The sequence below is a fragment of the Hypanus sabinus genome, chromosome 25 (genome assembly GCF_030144855.1).
Source record: "Hypanus sabinus isolate sHypSab1 chromosome 25, sHypSab1.hap1, whole genome shotgun sequence".
NCBI lineage: Eukaryota > Metazoa > Chordata > Chondrichthyes > Myliobatiformes > Dasyatidae > Hypanus > Hypanus sabinus.
In genome coordinates, this window is record NC_082730.1 from 2622686 (window position 1) to 2647835 (window position 25150).

Consider the following 25150-nt stretch of genomic DNA (forward strand, 5'->3'; position numbering starts at 1 on the left):
ACGAAGAACCTGCGGAGTGCTTCGTGATTAGCATCGCTCTCGTTCCAACGTGGATTACAAATATATTTCTACCTTACTGTGGATTACAGATCTCTCTCCATCATTAATCTCGAGGATTACTGAATTTACCTTAGTAATGAGCCATTTTATGACTTTCAACAATTATTCTTAAACTTTTATAGCTACACATATATACACATAACACTGTTAACTTTTATTTGTTCTATTAAGTTACAATATATTTGAGTAGATACTATTAAATATAGTGGTTTTAACATTGAAAGCGGACTCTGCAATCGCTTGCTGCTGGTTTATTTCTAAAATATTACAGTACTTAACACTACGTCTTTAGAGATAGAGCGTGCGGAGTGGGTGTAGCAGCAGGGAACAGGCAGAGAGAGCGATTAAAAAAAGGCTGTGGACAAAGATAAGGTAACGCAATTTGTCGTAACAGACCGAGAGCGTCGTCCAACTAAATTCCTGCGTTTCGGAAAGGGCTTGGCAGCTGTAACCGGAAAGCTCCCAACAGTCTCCAAAACAGCACTCAGTGTTTTGAAATTCTCTTCAGGATGGTCTGGTCCCTGCTCTGTGTTGCCGTCTGGATCGCCTGTGTGGGTAAGGTCAGATTGTGGTCACCGGTGGTTATGCGAGAACTGGGGGACTAGGTTGCACAACGGTAAGGGTGTGACTGTGGTCTGAGAAAGGAACTAGTGGTCTCTCCCTCCCTTCGCCTCTCATTCCACCCACTGTTCCCCATCTCTTCCTCGGCCACCAGCATCCCCCACCCCCCACGCCCCGAGCTCCAACAATCTCAGTCTCATTTTCTCTCCACCATTTGCAAGGTTTAGTTTCAGTGATCAGCTATACTTGTGGAACAGTGAGTGCGTGAGGTTTTCACTGCAGGCAGAAGACTTTTCTGCTCATTGTGGCATTCTCTGCCAGACCACCATTAAAAACAAACACAAAGCATCCTCTTCCCCTCCTCATTTTTACTGAGAAGCCTTGGATTTTCTGACTCACCCCTCTCTCGTGTTCAGGGAGCTCTGTGTCTCTCTCCATAACCTCAGTCTCTATCCTCCTCTTTCCCTTTCACTCTCTCGTCCTCCATGAGTAATCTAATGATGACAGTAATGATTTACAGGTAACTGTTGGGTTGGAGAGAAGTGTTGCAGATGGGGCAAACATTCTGAGAATAATCGTGCTGTGGGTGTCACTGCCTTTCCTTACTGATTGTGGTCTGCTAGTCAGGAGGTTAAAGATCTAGTTGCAAAGGGAGGCAGGCATCTTTACTGGATGTGGAGTCAAATGAGGGAACAGGGTGAAGAAGCCCTGTAGAAGGTGCAAGCATTGTTTTTGTGCACAGCAGTGAGGGGGAGAACTCCACCCAGCAGGGAGAAGGAGATGGTTTGTCCTGCTGGCCAGGGAGGCTGTGGGACTTTGAGGAAACTTGTAGGCGGTAGTGCTTTTCCCACGTGCTTTTTCGATCTCCTGGTATCGTTTTTCCAATGCCTTTTGTACCCCCATCCTGACTGCTGTTCTGTGGCCTGTACATGTCCCTTCGGGGTCTTGTAACCTTTGAAATTCTTCAACTCCACCCACAAAGGTTCTTCATCTTCAGATCCTTTTATCACTCTGTTTTATGGGTTCATTTCATTTTTTTTACCAACTCCTTCCTCTGCCCAGCCACCTGTCTTTTTGATGGGATCTATATCGTTGGATGTTTAGCTCTCAGCTCTGACCCTCTTACAGCCACATCTCCACTGTGTCCACAAGCTCGTACCCACCAGTTTTGATGATGGCAATACTTGGAGAGTCTATTTCTGGAGGGTCATACCATGAGGCTATGCATTTACAACTTATAAGTAATAGGGGATGATCACTTTGACGGATGTACTGTGCTGTAGGTCTCCAGTAATCAGCAGGAATTAGAGAAGTTACAAATAGCTGTATGAATAATAGGGTTGTTACAGATCCCTGATGGAGACTGGGACTTCCACAGTACCAGAGTATGGAATGGGATGGAATTAGTTTAGTGTGTCCGGTAAGGCCTTCTGAAGAAGTATGTAGATGATCCTCAAGATTCAAAGTAAATTTATTATCTCAGTATGTATATGTCACCATATACAACCCTGAGATTTGTTTTCTTGCGGGCATACTCAGTAAATCTAAGGAACATAACTGAATCTATGAAAAGATGACACCGAAACGATCAATGTGCAAAAGACAACAAACTGTGTAAAAATAGAAATAACAATAATAAGTAACGAAGCAATAAGTGTTCAGAACTTGAGATGAAAGGTCCAGGGCTGAAGAAACTGGAATCTGATAGGAGAGGAGAGTCGAGCATGGGAGAAAGGGAAGAAGGAAACATGCCAGACAGTCAGAGAAATTTACTGGCGCCGATTAGACTTAAACAAAGACACAGACCCCGGTATTCGGTTTAATTTCTTCAGTACGTGATGAAAGAGAGCCCACGAAGAGACTTCGCTAAAGCAAACACAAAGGTGGTCTTTTATGACAAAGTATGTGCAGTTCAGCAGTTTTCAAGGGTCAGGAGTTCCTGTTTAGACCTGATTGACATGGTTCAGGATGCGTCCATATATTACACAGAATTAGACAGAGGATCCCCACATGCACAGTCAATTTCCCATCAAATAGAGGAAACCAAGTCATCAGTCCAATAGCTCTTGGAGGCTGAAGGAACCTCCCCATTAATTATAAGAAGCTAAGTTATTAGTCATGTGGACTTGAGGTCTAAGGGTGCCTCCTTACAGACACCATCCCTGCATATCAGTTCTGCATTACCAACAGAACGTTCTACATCCGAGCTTATCAGTTTTTCATTGCTAACAGAACCTTCCATATCCGTCCATATCAGTTCTGTATTACAAACAGAACTTTCTGCATCCGAGCTTATCAGTTCTTAATTCCTAACGGAACGTATTGCTAATTAGTCTGACTAGGCATGCAGATCCCATTTGCTTCTTAACCTGCCCTGATACCCTCATGTTTTTGTTGATCCTTAACTCTGAGTTAATTTTCTTCCTGAGTTCCCTCCTTTTTGATCGTCAGATCATCTTTATTCCCCCTCACTTTCTGGATAGGGGGCTTCACAACGGGGGGGGGGGTCAGAGGCCACTTGTCTAAACAAGCGTCTTCATATTCAGGATCAAAGGGTTACAACTTCACATTTAGACACATCCCTGCCGGGGCTGGGATACCAGGGCACACGGACATTTAAAGATTCCTAACGCCACTACTATCAATAATAGTATACTAGTATTAACCCCATAATGCCCCACGATAATCACCACCATTCTAAGAGATTCCCAAAAGGCCACAACCCTCCGGGAGGATAATAGTTCTGAAATTCTTCTCCTACCTTACGTATTTCTTGCCTACTCTTCTGAATATGGCCCGCCATATGGGTTATGTTCTCGGTCTCACTGGGATACAGGTACAACGTTCATGTCCTATGATAGCACAGGTTCCGCATTTGTCAGCTAGTATGAAGTCCAGAGACATTCGATTTTGCGGGGCCGCTCTCCTGACGACTGCTCCCTCAGCAGTTAGTGCCTTCATCCGCTGCTGAGTTTCCTCCAGGGACAATGCGGTCTCGCTGTCTATCTATTCCATGGCTGAGGCCATTCGTGTCAATTCTTGAGCCGCTCTGCCTGCCCCGTACGTAGGAAACAATCAGCCAGAGCCTCTCAGCCCGGTGATAGCTCTCTTGATCCCGAGGTTGCGATGCAAGTTTAAGGGATTTAGATGCCTCAAAAAGGGAGCCACTTTGGCCAAATAACAGACCGTGCCCAGTTTCGGGGCAGCCGGGGAAAGACCCGGTAGCCGCAGGCAAAGTAAGTACCGTTATCGGGAATCATATAGAAAATGAGTGCCGTATTTCGAAACAATGAGTGGCATTTCCACTTCGATTTCGATGGGCCGCATCTCCCTCAGGTGTCCTGATTGTGATCTTGCTGCTAAAGAAGAAGAGGCTACCTCCAAGTGGGTGGCTGAAGTCAAGGCTTTGTAGACAGTGCCTGATACCAACTGAGATCGGTTTCCCCGACCCCAGGAGGTGGTTACGCTTTACACACAATTCTCCCACAGGGGTCCCGCTCAATACTCGGAATGGGGGAATGTGGGACACCTTATACCTAGGTTGCTAACATCCCTTAAATTTCTCCGAACTATATCCCTCGTGTGTCCATTCTTCCTTGTGTTTTGTCATATCTACGCTATAACCCTCTCCTTCCCAGTTATCCCACTCCTTCTCGGAATTGGTCCCGTTCTGTCGGAGGACCCATTCGACAGCTTTGTCCTCCTCGAGGGGAACATTCCCTTTGCTGTGCTGAGGAATGCGAGAGCATGTCTAGCGAACAGAAGCATTGAAATGCACCGCAACTTCATAACTAAGATATTAAAAGGTATTATGTAGTGGGGCCTTATTTACATATTAGGAAGTCTGTGCCTGAAAGAGTCCAAGCAATAATATAACAACTATTATTCTTTTGTGGGTCGCCACTCTGTCCTTCTCCGTGCCCGAGCTTGCACCGTGTCCCGTGAACCCAGCTGGGCTCTCCTCCTGCCTTTACTGCATCCTTGTCACCAGGAACACGTGCGAGGCCCCCTTCCACCCAGAGAACGAGAGTCTTTCTGAAGCGTTTTCACATACACATCGTCTACTGGTTTAAAGGGATGAATATTCTCTTCCCGGGTTGAGGTAATACAACTGCCACTCAGCCCTGAATCAATCTTATGGCTTCACCTGAAAATAACAATGTCAATAGTTTTCTCATCGGTCCCCACCGGAGGGGTGTGGGTACTTGTTAAGGGAGGTCCGGATCTGGCCGGCATTGGACTTCCCCTTAATTCTTTGAATGAGGTTAATTTCATTGTCTGATTTACTTGACCTCGCGTTAGGGAAGATGATACTCCTCAATGAAATCTAACGCTTGGTCCAATTCTTTGATTAGTTTACCTGCGAAATGAGTTCCTCGGTCACTATTAAATTGGCATGGTACCTCACATCTGGGAACAAACTCCTTCGTCAACATCTTAACCTCCGTTCGAGTATCATCCTTTGTGGTGTGAAAGGCCTCCACCCACTCGGAGAACGTATCCATTGTTACTAACAGGTATGTATTCCCCCACTGGCAGGCATGTGCACTATCTGCAGATAGACAAATGGTGCCTCCACGTGTAGCAAGTGATCAAATTTAGCAGGTGAATTTCCTCTATTCTTTGGTTGGCAGATTTCACTGCGTCGCCCAAACTGTCCCGCATTTATTGCCAGCCCTGGTGCAAACCACTATTGTTGTACCTGATGTATAATTCCTCCCCCTCCCCTTTCTACGTGACCTTTCCCTTGCACTGACCAAACAAGAGCATGCAGGAGATTTCTGAGGCACACCGGGTGATTGTCCGTATGTCTCCATACCCCTTCAGAGTCCCTGAAGCATTGCTTGTCCCTCCATCCCGACCTCCTTCTTTGGGCCCCATCTTAGGCAGCAATCAAATGCTGCAAAGTAGGAGCAGGAGATGTTGAACTGCATTGCACTTGCATGAGAACCCGCATCGCTTTTTCATCAGAGGCGGCCGTTTTAGCCGTGTATCGGCGTCCTCGTTACCTTGTGCTCTAGGGTCTGGAGTATTAGTGTGAGGTTCACACTTAATGACAGCGAGTTGTTTTCGTAACTGCACTGCTTCCAATAAATTCTCAATGAAGTGCGGGTGTTGTCTCGGCTTCCCCGATGATGTCATAACCCTCTGAGTTGCCTGAGTGACTCAAAGTCATGCACGACCACAAAAATATATCTCGGGTCCACATGAATATTTACCGTGTATCCCTCTGCCGGAATACGGAGCAAAGAGTTCAGCGCCTGAGCGGACGTTCCCTGGGAAGGGCTCCTGCCTCTAACGCCTCAAAACGAGTCACTCTTACATAGCCTGCCAGTACTGTGTGGTCATTCCAAGACGGGCCATCCGCAGAGAGTATCAAGACCAGGTTGTCGAGGAGCACTGTAAATATAACCATGCAACAATTACAGAACGGAAACAGGCCATCTCGGCCCTACTAGTCCACGCCGAACGCTTACTCTCACCTAGTCCCACATACCTTCATTCAGCCCATATCCTTCCATTCCTTTCCTGTCCATATAGCTATCCAATTTTTTTTTTAAATGACAAAATCGAACCTGCCTCTACCACTTCTACTGGAAACTTATTCCACACAGCTACCACTCTCTGAGTAAAGAAGTTCCCCCTCGTGTTACCCCCTAAACTTTTGCCCCTTAACTCTCAACTCATGTCCTCTTGTTTGAATCTCCCCTACTCTCAATGGAAAAGCCTATCCACGTCCACTCGATCTATCCCTCTCATAATTTTAAATACCTCTATCAAGTCCCCCCTCAACCTTCGACCCTCCAAAGAATAAAGACCTAACTTGTTCAACCTTTCTCTGTTGGGTAGGGGTGACATGACAGTTTCGACCACTTTTACACAGTCGTGAGATTCGGAGGATTCTGCCACAGGGACCAGTGTTGCCGGGTTGAGGGCCGGTGCTCTTTTTGAAGGTTAAATTTGATTTGCTGAGCAGCTTGCCTCCATACCCCGTTCGCCGGGCTGTGGTAAGGAGCTGTGCAGCTGCCGAGTTGAGAGTCAGCACAGAACAAGCGTGGTCTGGTACTAATGGTGCGGTCTATTCAACCATCACTGTTGTAGCTGACACTGCCCTCAGACCCCTGGCATTCCTCTGACCACTGGAGGAAGTAGTGTGGAATAGTCTGCCTCACACTGGCAAAAAGCCCTCCTCTTCGTTCCCCAACAGTTGGAATAGTTTACTGCAGTCTGGCAGTCCCAGGGCAGGAGTCTATATCAGGGCACCCTTCAATGCTTCATAAGCTCGCTCCATCTCCTCTGTCCACGATATAGTGTCGGGTCTGCTTGAGGTATGGCGATTCGCAGGGCAGCGTCATAGAGCCGATGCTCAGGGACCCAATGTCTGCGATAGTTCGTTATGTCCGAAAAGGCCACCATCTGCTTCTTGCTAGCCGGCCTGGGAGCCCGTATTCGAGCTGTTCTGCGCTCCAGCCCGCGCCGGTGCGCCTTGGTGTAGCACACACCCCAGGTATGTCACTGTGGATTGGCAGAGCAGCAACTTTGATCGGGATGCTCTGTGGCCTCGAGCTGCTCGGTGATTTAATAAAGTCAGAGTCGGTTCTACGATTATTCAATGTTTGTGACCGAACCGCAAATCATCTGCATTTTGTAACATCATGCTACTTAGGGCAGTAATAAATGTGCCGGATGATGACGGACAGCAGCTGTCTATGCTGCAGGGTTGTCTGTGTAGCCCTGAGGTAACCTTGTCCACGGGTTCTGTCTTCGCGCAGGGGTGTCGAGAAGAAGGCTGAACACAAATCGGCTACGGTGTACCAGCAGCTATAGACGGGAGAGAGGTCAACATCACATCGGTGTCTGGCACTACAAGTGAAATGGGCTGTGTATCTGATCTATAGCTCTCAAGTCCTGTACAAACCGCCACTCATCCGGTTTCCTGGCTTGGGAGTGGGTAATAACAGCGTATTGCAGAGGCTTCCTATTAGTCTGAGATCCCCTTTATGCAATAAGATTTCAATCAGTCGCTTACTCCCATTCATGGCTTCTGGAGATAAACTGTATTGCCTGATGAGGATAATTGGGCATTACGCCTGACGGAGTCCAGATGAGGCTCTGCGGACTTAACGATCCCCACATTATTCTCCTGTTGTGCCCACAACACCGGATCCACTTGACGAATACTGAGGTGCAGAAGGGGTCTTCATCTGATCATTGATGTCAATAGGGATTAGCCCATCTCTGATGGTGACTTCTTCTCTGTAGGCCGACTCATTCTTGTTTGAGATTAGGTCAATCAATGTAGCATCATTGGCAAATTTAATTAGCAGATTAGTGCTGTGAATGGTGACGCAGTCATGGATATACAAGGAGTAAAGGAGGGGACTCAGTACACAGCCCGGAGGGGCTCCTGTATTGAGAGTCAGAGGGCTGGAATGAGTGAGACCACTCTTACCATCTGCCAGCGATCAGGCAGGAAGTCCAGGATCCAGCAACACAAATCAAGGCCAAGGCCGAGGTCTCTGAGCTTCTTGTCAAGCCTGGATGGAATTATGGTGTTGAATGCTGAAATGCTGAATACAGATGCACTGGGCTGTCCGCACCACTCTCTGCAGAGTCCTCTGATTGAGGGAGGTACAGTTCCCATACCAGGCAGTGATGCAGCCAGTCAGTATGCTCTCAGTTGCACCCCTGTAGGAAGTTCTTCAGATCTGGAGGCCCATGCCAAACTTTCTCAACCCCTGAGGTGAAAGAGGTGCTGTTGTGCCTTTTTCACCACACAGCTGGTGTGTACAGGCCACATGAGGTCTTCTGTGATGTGGATGCTGACGAACTTGAAGCTGTTTACCCTCACAACCCCAGATCCATTGATGTCAATAGGGGTTAGCCCATCTCCATCCCTCCTGTAATCCACAACCAGTCCTTTTTTCTTGTGACATTGAGCAAGGGGTTACTTTCTTGACACCACTGTGACAGAGAGGTGACTTCTTCCCTGTTGGCCAACTTATTATTGTTTGAAATTATGCCAATCAATGTAGAGGCATCGGCAAATTTAATTAGCAGATTGGAGCTGTGAATGGTGACACAGTCATGGATATACAGAGAGTAGAGGACGGGACTCAGTACACAGCCCTGAGGGGCTCCTGTATTGAGAGTCAGAGGGGTGGAATGAGGGAGCCCAATCTTACCACATGCCAGCAATCTGACAGGAAGTCCAGGATCCAGTGACACAAAGCAGGGTCAAGACCAAGGTCTCTGAGCTTCTTGTCAAGCCTGGATATGGCGTTGAATGCTGAACTGTCCAAGAACAGCATTCTCACATAAGTGTCCTTCTTTTCCAGATGTGTAAATACGGTATGTAGAGTAGTGGCTATTGTGTCATCTGTCGATCGATTGTGTCGTAGGTGAATTGGATGAAAGTTTAACTGCCTAAGACAGTCGGGTTGTAGCCAAGGGTCCCAATGGGGGTATCTCTGCCTTCTGAGGGGTCTGGTTCTCTTCTTTCTTAGGTTTAACCTTTGGTGGCTGATGCTGTCTTGTCATCTCTTCCCATTTATTAAAACACCACATCCCAGTCTGGGATCCCAAATGTCCCAGTTCAGATCCCCATTTCCAGCTTCTGTTTAGACAGACAGATAGACATACTTTATTAATCCCAAAGGAATTTGGGTTTCGTTACAGCCACACCAACCAAGAATAGTGAAGAAATATAGCAATATAAAACCATAAATAATTAAATAATAAGTTAATCATACCAAGTGGAAATAAGTCCAGGACCAGCCCATTGGCACAGGGTGTCTGACACTCCGAGGGAGGAGTTGTAAAGTTTGATGGCCACAGGTAGGAATGACTTCCTGTGATGCTCAGTGTTACATCTCAGTGGAATGAGTCTCTGGCTGAATGTACTCCTGTGCCTAACCAGTACATTATGGAGTGGATGGGAGTCATTGTCCAAGATGGCATGCAACTTGGAAAGCATCCTCTTTTCAGACACCACTATCAGAGAGTCATGTTCCACCCCCACAACATCACTGTCCTTACAAATAAGTTTGTTGATTCTGTTGGTGTCTGCTACCGTCAGCCTGCTGCCCCAGCACACAACAGCAAACATGATAAAACTGGCCACCACAGCCTTGTTGAACATCCTCAGCATCGTCCGGCAGTTGTTAAAGGACCTCAGTCTCCTCAGGAATTAGAGACGGCTCTGACCCTTCTTGTAGACAGCCCCAGTGTTCTTTGACCATTCCAGTTTATTGTCCATTCCTATCCCCAGGTATTTGTAATCCTCCACTATGTCCACACTGATCCTTTAGATGGAAACAGAGGTCACTGGTGCCTTAGCCCTCCTCAGGTCCACCACCAGCTCCTTTGTCTTTTTCACATTAAGCTGCAGATGATTCTGCTCACACCATGTGACAAAGTTTCCCACCATAGCCCTGTACTCAGCCTCATCTCCCTTGCTGATGCATCCAACTATGGCAAATAGTGTTTCCAGGATGGAATTGCCTTTAGATCAATAGACCCACCGTACAGCCAATCACCATAACTTCAGCCACAAAAATCATGAGAGGCTGTTACAGAGTCAGAATCAAGTTTATTATCACAGGCATGAGTCGTGAAATTCGTTAACTTTGCAGCAGCAGTTCAATGTACTACATAATATAGAAAAATTAATTAATGTATATGTATATTCAATATATTAAAATTGTGCAAAAATAGAAACAGTAAAGAAAAACAGTAATAGAGGCAATGTGTAGTGTGACTACTAACAAGGAGAGGCTGAGAATAGGACAAAATTACAGTCAATAGGATGGGTTGCAAAACCTAGGAAGCTCCAGACACTGGGCCTCTGTACCTCCATCTGAAACTGGATGCTCAGCTTTCTAACCAGAAGACACAATCTGTGCAGATTGAAAATAACATCTGTACTTTGCTGACTATCAACACTGGCACATCTCCGGGATGCATGCTTAGTCTGCACCCATGAGGATATGGCCAGGCAAAGTTCAGCTGCCATCGATAGATTTGCTGATGGTACAACCGTTGTTGACAGAAACTCAGGTGGTGATGAGAGGGCGTACAGGAGCAGCTAGCTGAGTGGTGTTGCAGTAACTAATTTGCACTCAACATCTGTAAGACCAAAGAACTGATTGTGAACTTTAGGAAAGGTAAAACGAGGAAACAAACACTCCTCGGTGAGAGATCAGAAGTGAAGGCAGTGAGTAATTTCAAGTTCCTGGGTGCCAATATCTCTGAAGACCTAGCCTGAACTCAGAATATTGACGCAGTTATCATGAAGGCAAAGTAGCAGCTATATTTCATTTGGAGTTTGAGGAGATTTGTTTTGACACCGAAAAGTGTTGAAAATTTCTACAGCTGTCCTGTGAGAAGCTTTCTATACATATTATACATTCGTGCATACATTTAATGCAATTCATTTTTTTTCTCCCTATTATCTTGTTCTGCTGCCGCAATGTTAAATAATTTCACAACATATGCCGGTGATATTCTGATTATGATCAAGTAGTACATAAACCGCAACCAGTGAAGGAGCAGATAAAATGAGACGTTTAATTTGCAGGCTAGGTTGCTAGTAAGAAAGACAAATGCAATGTTTGCAATCATTTTGTGAGAACCAGAATATAAAATCAACAAGGTAATGCTGACGCTTTATGGTCAGACCACATTTGCTGGCCTGTGAGCAGTTTTGGTCCCGTGGTCTAATAAAAGATGCGTTGGCATTTGAGAGGGTCCAGAGGGGGTTCATGAGAATTATCTCGGCAATGAAAAGGTTCTTCCAGGGTTGAAACTCTCACCACTATGGGGCAATTGATTGTGCAGTTTATTTTCATCACTTCCGTTTCATCTACATTTGGTCTTAGACCCAACATGGTGGAGTTAGCAGTCAAGAGTGCTGATTTTTCTTGCATCTGTTGGTTCAATCTAGAAAATAGGGCAATGTCCTCTGCAAATTCTCAGTCATAAAGTTGCTGCCTCAAAGTCCACTGGATTCCATTTCATTTTTCACTTGTTTTCACTTGAGGGGTGATTTGATAGAGGTGTATAAAATTATGATGGGTATAGATAAAGTGAATGCAAGCAGGCTTTTTCCACTGAGGCCAGGAGAGAAAAAAAGTCAGAATTCATGTGTTAAGGGTGAAGGGGAAAAGTTTAAAGGGAACGTTGGGGGGGGGGCTTCTTTATGCAGAGAGTGGTGGGAGTGTGGAATGAGCTGCCAGATGAAGTGGTGAATGCAGGCTTACTTTTGACATTTAAGAAAAATCTGGACAGGTATATGGATGAGAGGAGTTTGGAGGGATCTGGCCCAGGTGCAGGTCAGTGGGACTAGACAGAAAAATGGTTTGGCACAGCCAAGAAGGGCCAAAAGGCCTGTTTCCGTGCAGTAATGTTTTGTGGTTCTATGGTTGTCTGTTTCATTATCCTCTCTGTTGCCAATAGGAAGAGGAAAGGAGCCAAACATCCCAGCTGCACGCCAGTGTTGACATTGAAGCTTTCTTCCAGTTTTCCCACTTGTACGAGTTTGCATGACATGTTGTTGTTGGAGTTCCTAAATATATTGAAAAACTTCTGCGGTATTCCATAATGTTTCATAAGTTTCCATATGGTGATTCTGTCTGCTATCAAAGGCTTTATTGTAGTGATGAAATTTGATGTAGAGAGAAGTATTCCATTGTTCTCAAAGGTTGACGCTCACCTTTCTTTGGAAGTTTAATTCAGTAAACACACAGGGGAGAGATGTGGAGGCTGAAATTAGATGATGGGAACATGCCAGGTCCACCCTCTAGAGGGCGACGGAGATGGGAGTTCATTGGTAGCCTATGCTTCCCTGGGAGCTAAGGGCCCAAGAAGATGAAGGAGTTGATAATTGATTGCTCTGGGCCTGTACATTTAGAGAATGACGGGGGTTTGTGTGGTGCAATCTCATTGAAATGTATTGAAAGATGCTGCAGATGGTTCTAAATTTAGTCAGCTCCATCTTGGGTTCTAGCTGACAAAATAACCAGGTATTCTTCAAGGAGCAGTGTTTCAGAAAGGCAGCATCCATCATTAAGGACCTCCAGCACCCAAGGTATGCTCTATTTTCACTGTTACCATCAGGTAGGAGATACAGAAGCCTGAAGGCATGGACTTAGTGATTCAGCAACAGCTCTTCCTCTCTGCCATCCGAATCCTAAATGGACATTGAACCGTCAGACTCTACCTCACTTTTTAAATATACATTATTTCTGTTTTTGCACTATTTTAATCAATTCAATATACGTATACTGTAAATTGATGTAATTCCTTATGTAATGCGCTGTGAGGTTTCACTGCTAAAGTAATGGCTTCTTTGTAATGTTCACTGCTGAAGTAGCGGTTTCTCAGTAGCAGGCAATATTTGGGCTATGACTAGAGATAACATGATGCATGTTAGCCAATAGAGATTGTTGCTGTGTCTTGTGAGAGTGGAAAGATTTGTTTTGCGGTCTTTTGTCGAGGAGAGATGAAGAGGGAAGACGTGTGTGGAGAGATCTGGTAGACCACCAGACGGTGTGGACTGGGATCTGAGGGTCCGAAGGTCGGCGACACACAGAGGAGACCGATGGTGGAAGAAGGACTACTGAGTGAGCTCCAACGTGACTTTGACTTGTCTTGGGCCCTTTTTTATTTTCATTACTAACCCTATATTCATATTAAGATTCATAATGCTAAATCATTTAATTGCATATGGTGTATTGTCTGATATTTTGCGTTGTGGGTTTGTAAATGGGGGTGCATTACACAGCATCACACAAATATGATTACCCAGTTTGGCAGGGCTGAAGGCTGTTTCCCCTAGACAAACATGAGCTGGGTGAGCCTGAGGGTTACAACAGTGGGGGCTACGTCCTGGATTGATTCCATTGGATACTGTGTGATTGCCCTGTTTAAATCTGTGCTGGTATGGATGCTGCTGGGGTACAGTAGTGGTGTGCCTCTTTGGGGTTGCTGGTAATTAATGCATCCGTACTGAGTGGGGTGAATATTCATATCCCGGATTAACTGTTAATTTGATTTTTGAGTATGGTTAAAGTTGCTGGAAAAGTTGAAATCGTTGCGTGAAGATTTGATAAAATAGCGGGCTCAGAGCTTGCTTTAGTTCAGACTGGCACTGACGATGGCGGGACTGCCAGCGTCTATCGGTGACCCAGCTGAGGCGGGGCCGTGGCCCGTCCATTCTGTCAGGGAGGAAGAGAAGGGAGCCCAGCAGGCTGGGTCACAAGCTGAGTTACCCACAGTTGGGGGCGGAGATTTCAGAGACAGGGTTCTATCGTTTCTGAGGAGTGGTCAGATTAGGAAAGTTTAATTAGTCCCCGTCCCCCGGTGAAGAGTGAGGGTTTTGAGTTGGCATCAGCCCTCACCTCCCTGGTGAATAAGTGGCGCAGTGGACAGGCAGGGGGTCCCCGCCGGAAGATAAGAATTTTCTCTGGAATAACGCCCTCACCCGAGGGAGAAGAGGAGTATGAGATGAGGGTGGAGCAGAGCTCTCAGTTGTGAGGTGAGTGGCGGTGCTCTGATGACGAAAAATGACAGAGATTAATTGAAAGTTTGAAGGGGTTGGCAGCTGATGTCGTAAGAGCAGTGACAGTTAACCAACCCTCTGCTCCCCTTGCTAAGTATCCAGACACATTAGAGAGCACATTTGGTACAACAGGAAACCCCCTGTAGCTCATAGGGGAATTTCAAACATGCGTCAGGAGAGGGGGAGAAGCTTTCAGTGTATCTTTTTCGGCTAGAGAGACAGCTAATTTGTTTGTGGCACTGAGGGGAGGGGGTTCATTCAGGCGGCTGAGGTGGGTAAGTTAAGGATGGACAGATAGCCAAGAGCGCCCAGCCCTAGGACATGATCGCTTGGGGTCTCCGGCAGTCCCGTAAAACGCGTCCCCTCCCTCATTCGTTCAGCTGATCAGAGAGGTGTGGGAGGAGGAGAACTCGTTAGGGCCACAAGAGGACTCCATCAGCAGGGTGCAGTCCTCCGTAGTAGCCCCTTGTGGTGAAGTGACTGGGGCCCCCCGAACCAGGGAACTGGTAAAGGAGGCGGTGGCAGAGGTGAGAACTGAGATATCCCTGGAGTTAACAGTGGGTGTGTTCCTTCCATATGATAGGACCGGTAGAGGGGGCCATCCCTAAGGTGGCTGGGGTTCCTGCAAGAAGATAAAGAGCCAGTAGCATCTTCTATACCTGTGGGGAAGAGGAACGCTTCCAACAGGGATGTGAGCGGTAGGAAGCCCCTCGAAGAGCGAGCCCCTGAGTATCCAAGTGGGGAGAGGTGTCGGGAAACATGGAGGAGACCCAGTGAGGGAATGACCTGGTGTCTCTGGGGGAACACGTTCCCAGCAATGTATCAAGGAATTCCCAAAAGCGAAAGACCCTATTCCTGAAGACTTACTGGGACCCGTCTCCAGTGTGTCGCTACAGATAGAGGGAATATATAACCATATAACAATTACAGCACGGAAACAGGCCATCTCAGCCCTTCTAGTCCGTGACGAATGCTTACTCTCACCTAATCCCACCAACCTGCACTCAGCCCATAACCCTTCATTCCTTTCCTGTCCATATACCTATCCAATTTTTTTTTAATGACAATACCGAACTGCCTCTACCACTTCTACTGGAAGATCATCCCACACAGCTACCACTCTCTGAGTAAAGAAGTTCCCTACTTTTGCCCCCTAACTTTCAACTCATGACCTCTTGTTTGAATCTCCCCTAATCTCAATGGCAAAAGCCTTTCTACGTCAACTCTGTCTATCCCCCTCATAATTTTTGATACCTCTATCAAGTCCACTCTAAACTTTCTATGCCTCAAAGAGTAAAGACCTAACTTGCTCAACCTTTCTCTGTAACTTGGGTGCTGAAGCCCAGATAACATTCTAGCAAATCTTCTCTGTACTGTCTCTATTTTGTTGACATCTTTCCTATTTTTCTGTGACCAGAACTGTGCACAATACTCCAAATTTGGCCTCACCAGTGCCTTGTACAATTTTAACATTACATCCCAATTCCTGTGCTGAATGCTCTGATTTATAAAGGCCAGCATACAAAAAGCTTTCTTCACCACCCTATCCACATGAGATTCCACCTTCAGGGAAATATGCACCATTATTCCTCGATCACTCATGTTGTACTGCATTCTAAACTCCATCTGCCATCTTTCAGCCCACTCTTCTAACTGGCCTAAATCTCTCTGCAAGCTTTGAAAACTTATTTCATTAACCACAACACCACCTATCTTAGTATCATCTGCATACTTACTAATCCAATTTATCACCCCATCATCCAGATCCTTAATGTAAATGACAAACAACTTTGGACCCAGTACAGATCCCTGAGGCACACCACTAGTCACCGGCCTCCAACCTGACAAGCAGTTATCCACCACTACTCTCTGCCATCTTCCATCCAGCCACTGTTGAATCTATTTTACTACTTCAATATTAATACCTAACGTTTGAACCTTCCTAACTAAACTTCCGTGTGGAACCTTGTCAAAGGCCTTTCTGAAGTCCATATAGACAACATCCACTGCTTTACCCTCTTCAACTTTCCTAGTAACCTCTTCAAAAAATCCAAAAAGACTTGACAAACACGACGTTACACGCACAAATCCATGTTGACCATTCCTATTCAGACCCTGTCTATCCAGATAATTATATATACCATCTCTAAGAATACTTTCCATTAATTTACCCACCACTGACGTCAAACTTACAGGCTGATAATTGCTAGGTTTTCTCTTAGAGCCCTTTTTAAACAATGGAATCACACAAGCAATGCACCAATTCTCCGGCACTATCCCCATTTCTAATGACATTTGAAATATTTCTGTCAGAGCCGCTGCTATTTCTACACTAACTTCCCTCAAGGTCCTAGGGAATATCCTGTCAGGATCCAGAGACTTATCCACTTTTACATTCTTTAAAAGCCCCAGTACTTCCTCTTCTTTAATCATCATAGTTTCCATAACTACCCTACTTGTTTCCCTTTGCTTACGCAATTCAATATCCTTCTCCTTAGTGAATACTGAAGAAAATAAATTGTTCAAAATCTCCACCATCTCTTTTGGCTCCACACATAGCTGTCCACTTTGATTCTCTAAGGGACCAATTTTATCCCTCACTATCCTTTTGCTATTAATATAACTGTAGAAACCCTTTGGATTTATTTTCACCTTACTTGCCAAAGCAACGTCATATCTTCTTGATGAAGGGTCTCCGCCCGAAATGTCGACGTGCTTCTCCCTAGAGATGCTGCCTGGCCTGCTGTGTTCCAACAGCATTTTGTGTGTGTTGTTGTTTGAATTTCCAGCATCTGCAGATTTCCTCGTGTTTACTCATTTCTTGTTTTAGCTTTTGTAATTTCTTTCTTAAAGTTCTGTTTACATTCTTTATATTCCTCGAGCACCTCATTTACTCCATGCTGCCTATACCTATTGTAGATCTCTCTCTTTTTCTGAACCAAGTTTCCAAAATCTCTTGAAAACCATGACTGTCTCAAACTTTTAACTTTTCCTTACAACCTAACAGGAACATAAAGATTCTGTACCCTCAAAATTTCACCTTTAAATGACCTCCATTTCTCTATTACATCCTTCTCATAAAACAAATTGTTCCAATCCACTCTTTCTAAATCCTTTCACATCTCTTCAAAGTTAGCCTTTCTCCAATCAAAAATCTCAACCCTGTGTTCAGACCTATCCTTTTCCATAATTATATTGAAACTAATGGCATTGTGATCACTGGACCCGAAGTGCTCCCCAACACATACCTCTATCACCTGACATCTCATTCCCTAACAGGAGATCCAACACTGCCCCTTCTCTAGTTGGTACCTCTCCATATTGCTGCAAAAAAACTATCCTGCACACATTTTACAAACTACAAACCATCCAGCCCTTTTACAGAATGGGCTTCCCAGTCTATGTGTGGAAAATTAAAATCTCCCACAATCACAACCCTATGCTGACTGTAAATATCATCTATTTCCTTACAAATTTGCTCCTCCAATTCTCACTCCCCATTAGATGGTCTATAATACACCCCTATAAGTGTTACTGCACCTTTCCCATTCCTCAATTCCACCCAAATAGCCTCCCTAGACGAGCTCTACAATCTATCCTGCAAAGCACCGCTGTAATATTTTCCCTGACAAGCAACGCAACACCTCCCCCTCTTTCCCCTCTGATTGTATCACACTTGAAGCAACGAAATCCAGGAATACTTAGTTGCCAATCACACCCCTCCTGCAAACCTGTTTCACTATTAGCTACAACATCATATTTCCAGGTATCAATCCATGCTTTAAGCTCATCCACCTTTCTTACAATGCTCCTAGCATTAAAATAAATGCATTTAAGAAATTCTCCACCTCTTACTCTCTGTTTATCCCTAACAGTGCAAACAATTTTATTATCTTCTTTTTCTTCATTCTCCCCTACATCTTCTGTCTGAGTGCTCCCCTTCTCTATCTCCTACCTATCCTCCCTCATACACTGTCTACAAGCTTTCTCTATTTGTCAACTAACCTCCTCTCTCCTAGTCTCTTCAATTTGATTCCCAACCCCAACCATTCTAGTTTAAAGCTGTACACTAAATGGCTTTATACACAAATACACTAAAACCATACTCAACAACAGGTCGCAGGTCACATTACTGTATGGTTCATTTTACAACCAGTATCTGAAGCATTTACCCTTGAGACCATTTAGTTCATTGGAGATTTGGGGTCTCAGTGTTGGTGATTATCCCTATGATGGTTATTTGGCAGTGAAACCGGAGTTTTTGAATGGAGTGACTGAGGTTCTTGATACATTGGTGCTGATTTGTCCGGACCCTGTTGAGTTGGGCAACGTTTCAATTCCGCTGGGGACCACCACCTTTCTTGTGAGGAGTCTCATGGGGGTCTGTGAGGAGAAGGCTGGCGAGAGCTGTTTGGGGACATTGTCTCTGCACCCGGGGTATCGGGCAGCTTTTGAGAAAGTGCGTGGCAGCATTGGGCAAGATACTGAATTTAAACGAGGGACTGTGTGGTTCACCCAGTCGAAGCCTAGGGTGGTACAACCCGAGGAAGCAGTGAGGGTGATGGGGACATCCAGATTTCCCAGAGTGCCTGAGGGCGAAGCTCTCTTAGCAGACGCTCCGGAAGACCATGAGAGGGAGTCGGGATTTCCTGCTGGTGTAGTGGTGAGGCTCGAACTGCAGAAGCCCTCGGTTGATCAGGCGAACAGGATGGCAATGATCATCAGGTACACTACAAAGAGGGTGGTCACCTTCAAGTGGGGGGATGCCCCTGGCGCATTTGTTTCCAGTGACGGTAATGTCTAGTAACCCTGTGAGGTGCGCCAGAGAGAAACTATTGGAAAAGTGGGAAAAGTTGGCAGCTGAGTCATTGAACTTCGAGGACTCCCCTGTGCCACTGTGTTGGAAAGGGAGGCTGGTAGAGAAGATGTTGAAGCTGGAAGGTGTCTTCCATTTGCGAGTTTGATGTGTGTTGTTCCAAGAGCACTTGTCACATCATCTGGGTGACCGTGGACACCCCGTTCAGAGAGAGGTTGTGGCGACTGGCCCCTGCAGATGTGGAAGACGTGCAGCAGCATTTTGTGTAAGTTAAAGGAAACTGCGATCATCACTGAGTCCTGAAGCCCCTATGTGTCCTCAATAGTAGTGGCCCAGAAGAAGAATGGGAAGGCATGCTTGTGTGTGGACTATAGGACTCTGAAAACATGCACCGTCCCTGACCAATATGCATTCTCGAGGGTCGAGGGCGCGTTGGCCTGTCTGAGTTGTGCGAAGGGGTTTAATATGCTGGATTTAAGCAGTGGATATTACCAGATCCCAATAAGTGAGGCCGACAAAGAGAATACGGCATTTACATGTCTCCTGGGATTCTTCCAGTTCGAAAGGATGCCCCAGGGCATATTGGGAGCCACTGTGATATTCCAGAGGGTCATGGAGAAGACGATGGGGGATATGAACTTGCTTAAGGTGTTGGTGTATTTGGATGACCTCATAGTATTTGGATTCACCTTGGAAGAACTTGAAGTGAGGCTGCTGAAGGTGCTCGGCTGCTTGAAAGCTGAAGGGTTAAAACTTTCCCTGGACAACCTCCAGTTTTGCAAAACATCTGTTAGCTATGTTGGACACCTAATATCATGAATTGGAGTAGCTACAGACCCGGCTAAGATAGAAGCGGTGACCACTTGACTAAGGCCCCAGACTGTGAGCGCTCTGCATTCGTTCCTTGGGTTCTGTGGTTATTATCAGAGATTTGTGAAGGGCTTTGTCAAAGTGACTCATCCCTTGTATCAGCTTCTGTGTGGTTACCCTCCTTTGGGGAAGAAAGGGAGGAGGAAAAGGACAGGAGGGTGGAAAATATCCAAACCCACTGGAGCCCTTTGGACAGAGGTGGGATGTAAAATGTGAGGAGGCTTTTCAGTCACTGAAGGAGTTGCTGACCCAGGTGCTGGTGCCGGTGCTGGCTTTTGCGGACCCCCGAATACCATATGTACTGTGCACAGATGCCAGCCGAGACGGTTTAGGGGGCATCCTGTATCAGGATGAGAGCACTGGGTTGAGCCCTGTGGCGTTTGTCAGCCAGAGTTTGTTGCCCTCCGAGAGAAACTATCCCATGCACAAATTGGAATTCCTGGCGTTGAAATGGGCAGTGGTGGATAAGCTGAGTGACTACCTCTACGGGGCCAAGTTTGAGGTGAGCATGGGCAACAACCCGCTAACTTATATTCTGACATCGGTGAAACTGGATGCCATGGGCCATTGATGATTGGCAGCGTTGCCTGCCTATGATTTCAGCCTGAAGTACCAGCTGGGGAGCTAGAACGTTGATGCAGATGCTTTGTCCCGACAGGTGCATGAGGGACTAGACACGGACGAGGAGTGGGAGGGTGTTCCTGCCCCTGAGGTGAAGGCCATGTATCAGTTTGCCATTGCCATGAAGGCCGAGTGTAATGAGAGGCCGGATCGAGCAGTGGATCAATTGGGGGCTTCTGATGATGTTATGTCCCAAGTTTACGGTAACCTGGCTGCTCTGAAGACGAATCAGCTGCCAGAATTGAGTTCTGGGCAGGTGGCAGCTGCTCAGCGAGATCGGTACTATTTGGGCAGCAGTAGAAAAGGAAGACATGGCTCAGGCAGAGAAGACGAAACACCCTTTGGTGCCTCAATACTGAAAGAATGGCCTCGGTTGGAGTTGTAGAACTGGTTCTGATACCGGGTCACATCAGCCCCTGACCGACCTCGGCGTTGCCAGCTGGTTCTGCTTGAGAAGTATTGGAGGACTTTATTGAAGTCACTTCATGATGATTCTGGACATCTGGGGGTGGAAAAGATTTATGGATTGCTCAGAGACCGGTTTTACTGGCCCTGAATGAAGTCAGAGCTTGAAAAATACTGCAAGTTGTGCATTCACTGCACTCGGCGAAAGACACGGCCTATGTCAGCCCCTCCTTTGTACCACTTGCAGAGTGCAGGGCCCCTGGACCTGGTGTGTATGGATTTCCTGTCCATAGAACCCGATACCAGCAACACGGTGAATGTCTTAGTCATCACGAACCACTGCACCAGATATGCTCAGGCTTTTCCTACCAAGGACCAGAGGGTGTCTACAGTGGCAAAAGTGTTAAGGGAGAAGTACTCCATTCATTGTGGCTTTCCCAGGTGGATCCATTGTGATCAGGGACGAGATTTCAAGAGCACACTCATCCATGAGTTACTGGGCATGTTCGGAGTTGAGAAGTTGAGGACTATGCCCTATGAGTTATGATCAGAAAGTGAGGTTCTCCCAACTCCTGCTGGAAGACCGAATCCTCATTTGGGGACACCTGGAAAGCACAAGTTGGCTGACCACCGGGCGGCCACACCCTATGTGGTGGAGAGACAAATGTCGAACCCACCAGTTTTCTGGGTGAAGCCAGAGGAGGGGAATGGGCCTGTCAAGATTCTTCATCGGAACCACATGTTGCCCTTGGGACTAGAGATGCAGGTAGACCCAGAGCTCAACTTGGAGCCTACACCTAGTAAGAGGACTCTGTGAAAACATGGGGTGACTGCAGGGCCCAGAGCGGGAAAGGCTGGGCCGGGCCCCACCCATGAGAGGGAAACTGATTCAGAGGAGGATGATCTGGATGTGTGGTACATGCTTCCTTTCTCTAACTCCCCCTTGATTGAGGAAGAGACTCCTGGACCTTCTCCCACTGCATCCAATGAAGTGGCAGGGGAGGGGGGTTACAGCAGGACCCCAAAAGAGAGGAAGCGGGGCCTGGACACGGGACAGAGGGCTCCAAGTTGTAGGGGGGGCCTGCGTGATAGACTGAGGGAGGATTCTCCAAGCAGACCCGAAGTATCCCCAATAGCGTCTGAGCCTGAAGAGTTTGGTGAGGAGGTACGGAGGTCTCAGAGAATTAGGAGACCACTAGTTAGGTTGGCCTATGTAGCACCTGGAGAACAGGGCGTGATCTTTACTGTTTTGAGGAGCAATGTCACTGCCTTTTGTACCTGGATTGGGCTTTGTGTTTTGCAGGAAGGTCTGGCAAATTATCTCAACGTCATGAGGACATGACTAAATTTGGTGGGGTAAGTTGTAAGTTTTCACTGCTAATGTCATAGCTTCTTTGTAATGTTCACTGCTGAGGTAATGGTTTCTCTGTAGCAGCAATGTTTGGGTTATGGCTGGAGATAACAGGATACATGCTAGCCAGGAAAGAGATTGTTGCTGTGTCTTGTGAGTGTGGAAAGATTTGTTTTGCGGTCTTTTGTCGAGCAGAGATGAAGAGGGAAGACGTGTGTGGAGAGATCTGGTAGACCACTAGACGGTGTGGACTGGGATCTGAGAGTCCGAAGGTTGGCGACACACAGAGGAGACCGATGGAAGAAGAAGAAGGACTACTGAGTGAGCTCCAACGTGACTTTGACTTGACTTGGGCCCTTTTTTTTATTTTCAATATTAACCCTATGTTCATATTAAGGTTCATAAAGTTCAATCATTTAATTGCATATTTTGTGTTGTGGGCTTGTAAATGGGGGTACATTACATAGCATCCACACAAATGTGATTACCCAGTTTGGCAGGGCCAAAGGCTGTTTCCCTAGACAAACACGAACTGGGCAAGCCTGAGGGTTACATTCATTTATTATTATTATTATTATTATTATTATTATTAGTAGTAGTAGTAGTATTAGTAGTAGTAGTAGTAGTAGTAGTATTATTATTATTATTATTATTTCTCCTCTAGATTATGTATTGCATTGAACTGCTAGTGCTAAGTTAACAAATTTCATGACACATGCCAGTGAAAATAAACCTGATTCTGATTTTGTTTCTGAATATTGAAAGAATTGAATAGATGGATGTGGAGAGGATGTTTCATATGGGGGCGGGTGTCTTTGAACACAGGGCACAGACTCAAAACACAATGATGTACCTTTGAAACATAAATTCTCCTTCTTTTTCCCCTTCACCCATTGCCCTCTGTTCTCTCTTGGCAGATACCTTCCTCTCCAGCTCTTTTCCTTTGTCTGATGAAGGGTCTCGGCCCGAAACTTAGACTATTTACTCTTTTCCCTAGATGCTGCCTGGCCTGATGGGTTCCTCCAGCATTTTGTGAGCGTTGCTCAGATTTCCAGCATCTGCAGATTTTCTCATCTTTACCTTTCCCCACACACATGACTTCACACCCCATCTTCGAGCTAGTTCTCCTTCCCCTCCCCCCATAGAAAGCTAGAACCAAAGATACTATGTTCATTAAAAGTTAACAAATAGGTGATAATTCAAACATAAACTCAGAAAGAAAGCTAAAACCACATGGAAAAGGACAATTAAAAAACAAAATTTGTAGAAGTTAATCCAACAACGTCACTGTAAAGAATCAGTTGTCAGGGTCAGCCGAGAGGATCAGTGCCACGGTCGACCTCTACAAAGGGACAGTGCGGACGAGTTTCATTCTGTTTATGACCTGTACACTGGGTGTGGGTGAAGGGACAATGTATTTTTTATTTTATTTTCACTTTTTTTTATTGATTTTCCAGTGAAAAAAAATATACAAATCAGAGGAGAATTTTTGGCAAACACATAATACAAAAGACGTATAATCAGCAAAAAAAGTATATATTGTCAAAATCAGATAAGTATAATGTTACACTGTTCTATATATAATACAAACTCCTCTTAACAAATCATAAAAAAAGATTGGAAATTTTATTATATAAAAAGAAAAAAAAACAGTAAACTAAACTAAAACAAAAAAAAAGAAAAGAAACTTTGGGCAGTTCGAGGATAAAATTAGAAGAAAGAAGAAGAAAGGAAACATCCTTCCAGTCACCTCTGAACCTTCGTGGATAAGGAGAAATTTTCCCTACAGAAAATAAAGAAAAATAGATAAATAAAAAATAAATTAAATCATATTAAAATATTTAATAAAGGGTCACCAGTCTTGCTCAAAATTAAAAGATGTGTCAAATGCCTGGCTTCTAATTTTCTCCAGACTTAAACATGACATAATGGAGGAGAGCCAGTTAAAAACACTAGGCAGATCAGAATCTTTCCAGTATAGCAAGATAGCACTCCTAGCCAGTAAAGTTGAAAAGGCATGTTGAGCAGAAGCAGAAACTCTACCTGTTTCCTCTGGAATAATCCTAAAAATTGCCGTGAGTGAATTGGGTTTTACATCCACACCTATAATTTTGGATAATATTCTAAACACATCCCTCCAAAAAGCCAAATTTGATGAGTAGACCAAGGGATAATTTGGTAGAAAATCAGGTAAAAAAATCCTAACCTGTATCTAAAAATATGTGCACTAGAGATATCATATTTATCCATTAACTGCAAAAAAGACATTAAACAATCCCGTAAAAACAAATCTAAAAAAGTTTTTATTCCCTTAGTTTTCCATGTTAAAAAAGCCTTATCCAGAATTGATGGCTTAAAAAAAATAGAATAAATGTTACTGGCAAGCAAAAAGTTATTCAATTAAAAAATCTATGAAACTGAAACCAAATTTTTAAAGTATGTTTAACAATAGGATTGAGAGCTTGTCTACCTATTCTGGAGAATGAAAATGGAAGGGGAGCTCCTAATAAAGAAGCTAAAGAAAACACCATTAATGAATTCTCCTCCAAATGTAACCATGAAGGGCGATCCTGGTTATCTATATCATGAATCCAAAAAGTAATATAATGAATATTAATTGCCCAATAATAAAATGTGAAGTTTGGTAAAACTAGACCTCCATCTTTTTTTTGATTTTTGCAATAAAGGTTTATTCGCTCTAGAGCTTTTGTTATTCCAAATGTATGACACAATCATAGAATCTATTTTATCAAAAAATATTTTTCGAGCAAAAGAAGGAACTGCTTGAAATGTATGTAAAAATTTCTGTAAAATAACCATTTGTAAAGTATTTATTCGACCAATCAATGACATAGACATAGGCGACCATTTTGAAAGTGTTTTTTGAGTATATTCAATTCGAGGG

At 45.0% G+C, this 25150-nt stretch overlaps 1 protein-coding gene across 10 annotated transcripts in view; it reads left to right on the top strand.

Moving 5' to 3' along the window:
• Nucleotides 1-494: 494 nt before the first annotated feature.
• LOC132380936 (T-lymphocyte surface antigen Ly-9-like) overlaps nt 495-25150 on the top strand; it is an 81514-nt gene continuing 56858 nt past the window's right edge. For 9 of the 10 annotated variants that reach the window (XR_009507878.1, XM_059949912.1, XM_059949908.1 and 6 more), the window contains exon 1: nt 495-615. Coding sequence is in view for 9 of the 10 variants with exons in the window: in XM_059949912.1 (XP_059805895.1) it covers nt 570-615 (46 nt within the window). In the remaining variant the exon portion in view is untranslated. Of the gene's footprint in view, nt 616-22302; nt 22567-25150 lie in introns of those variants that run through there. The other variant, XM_059949906.1, reaches the window with a different exon arrangement.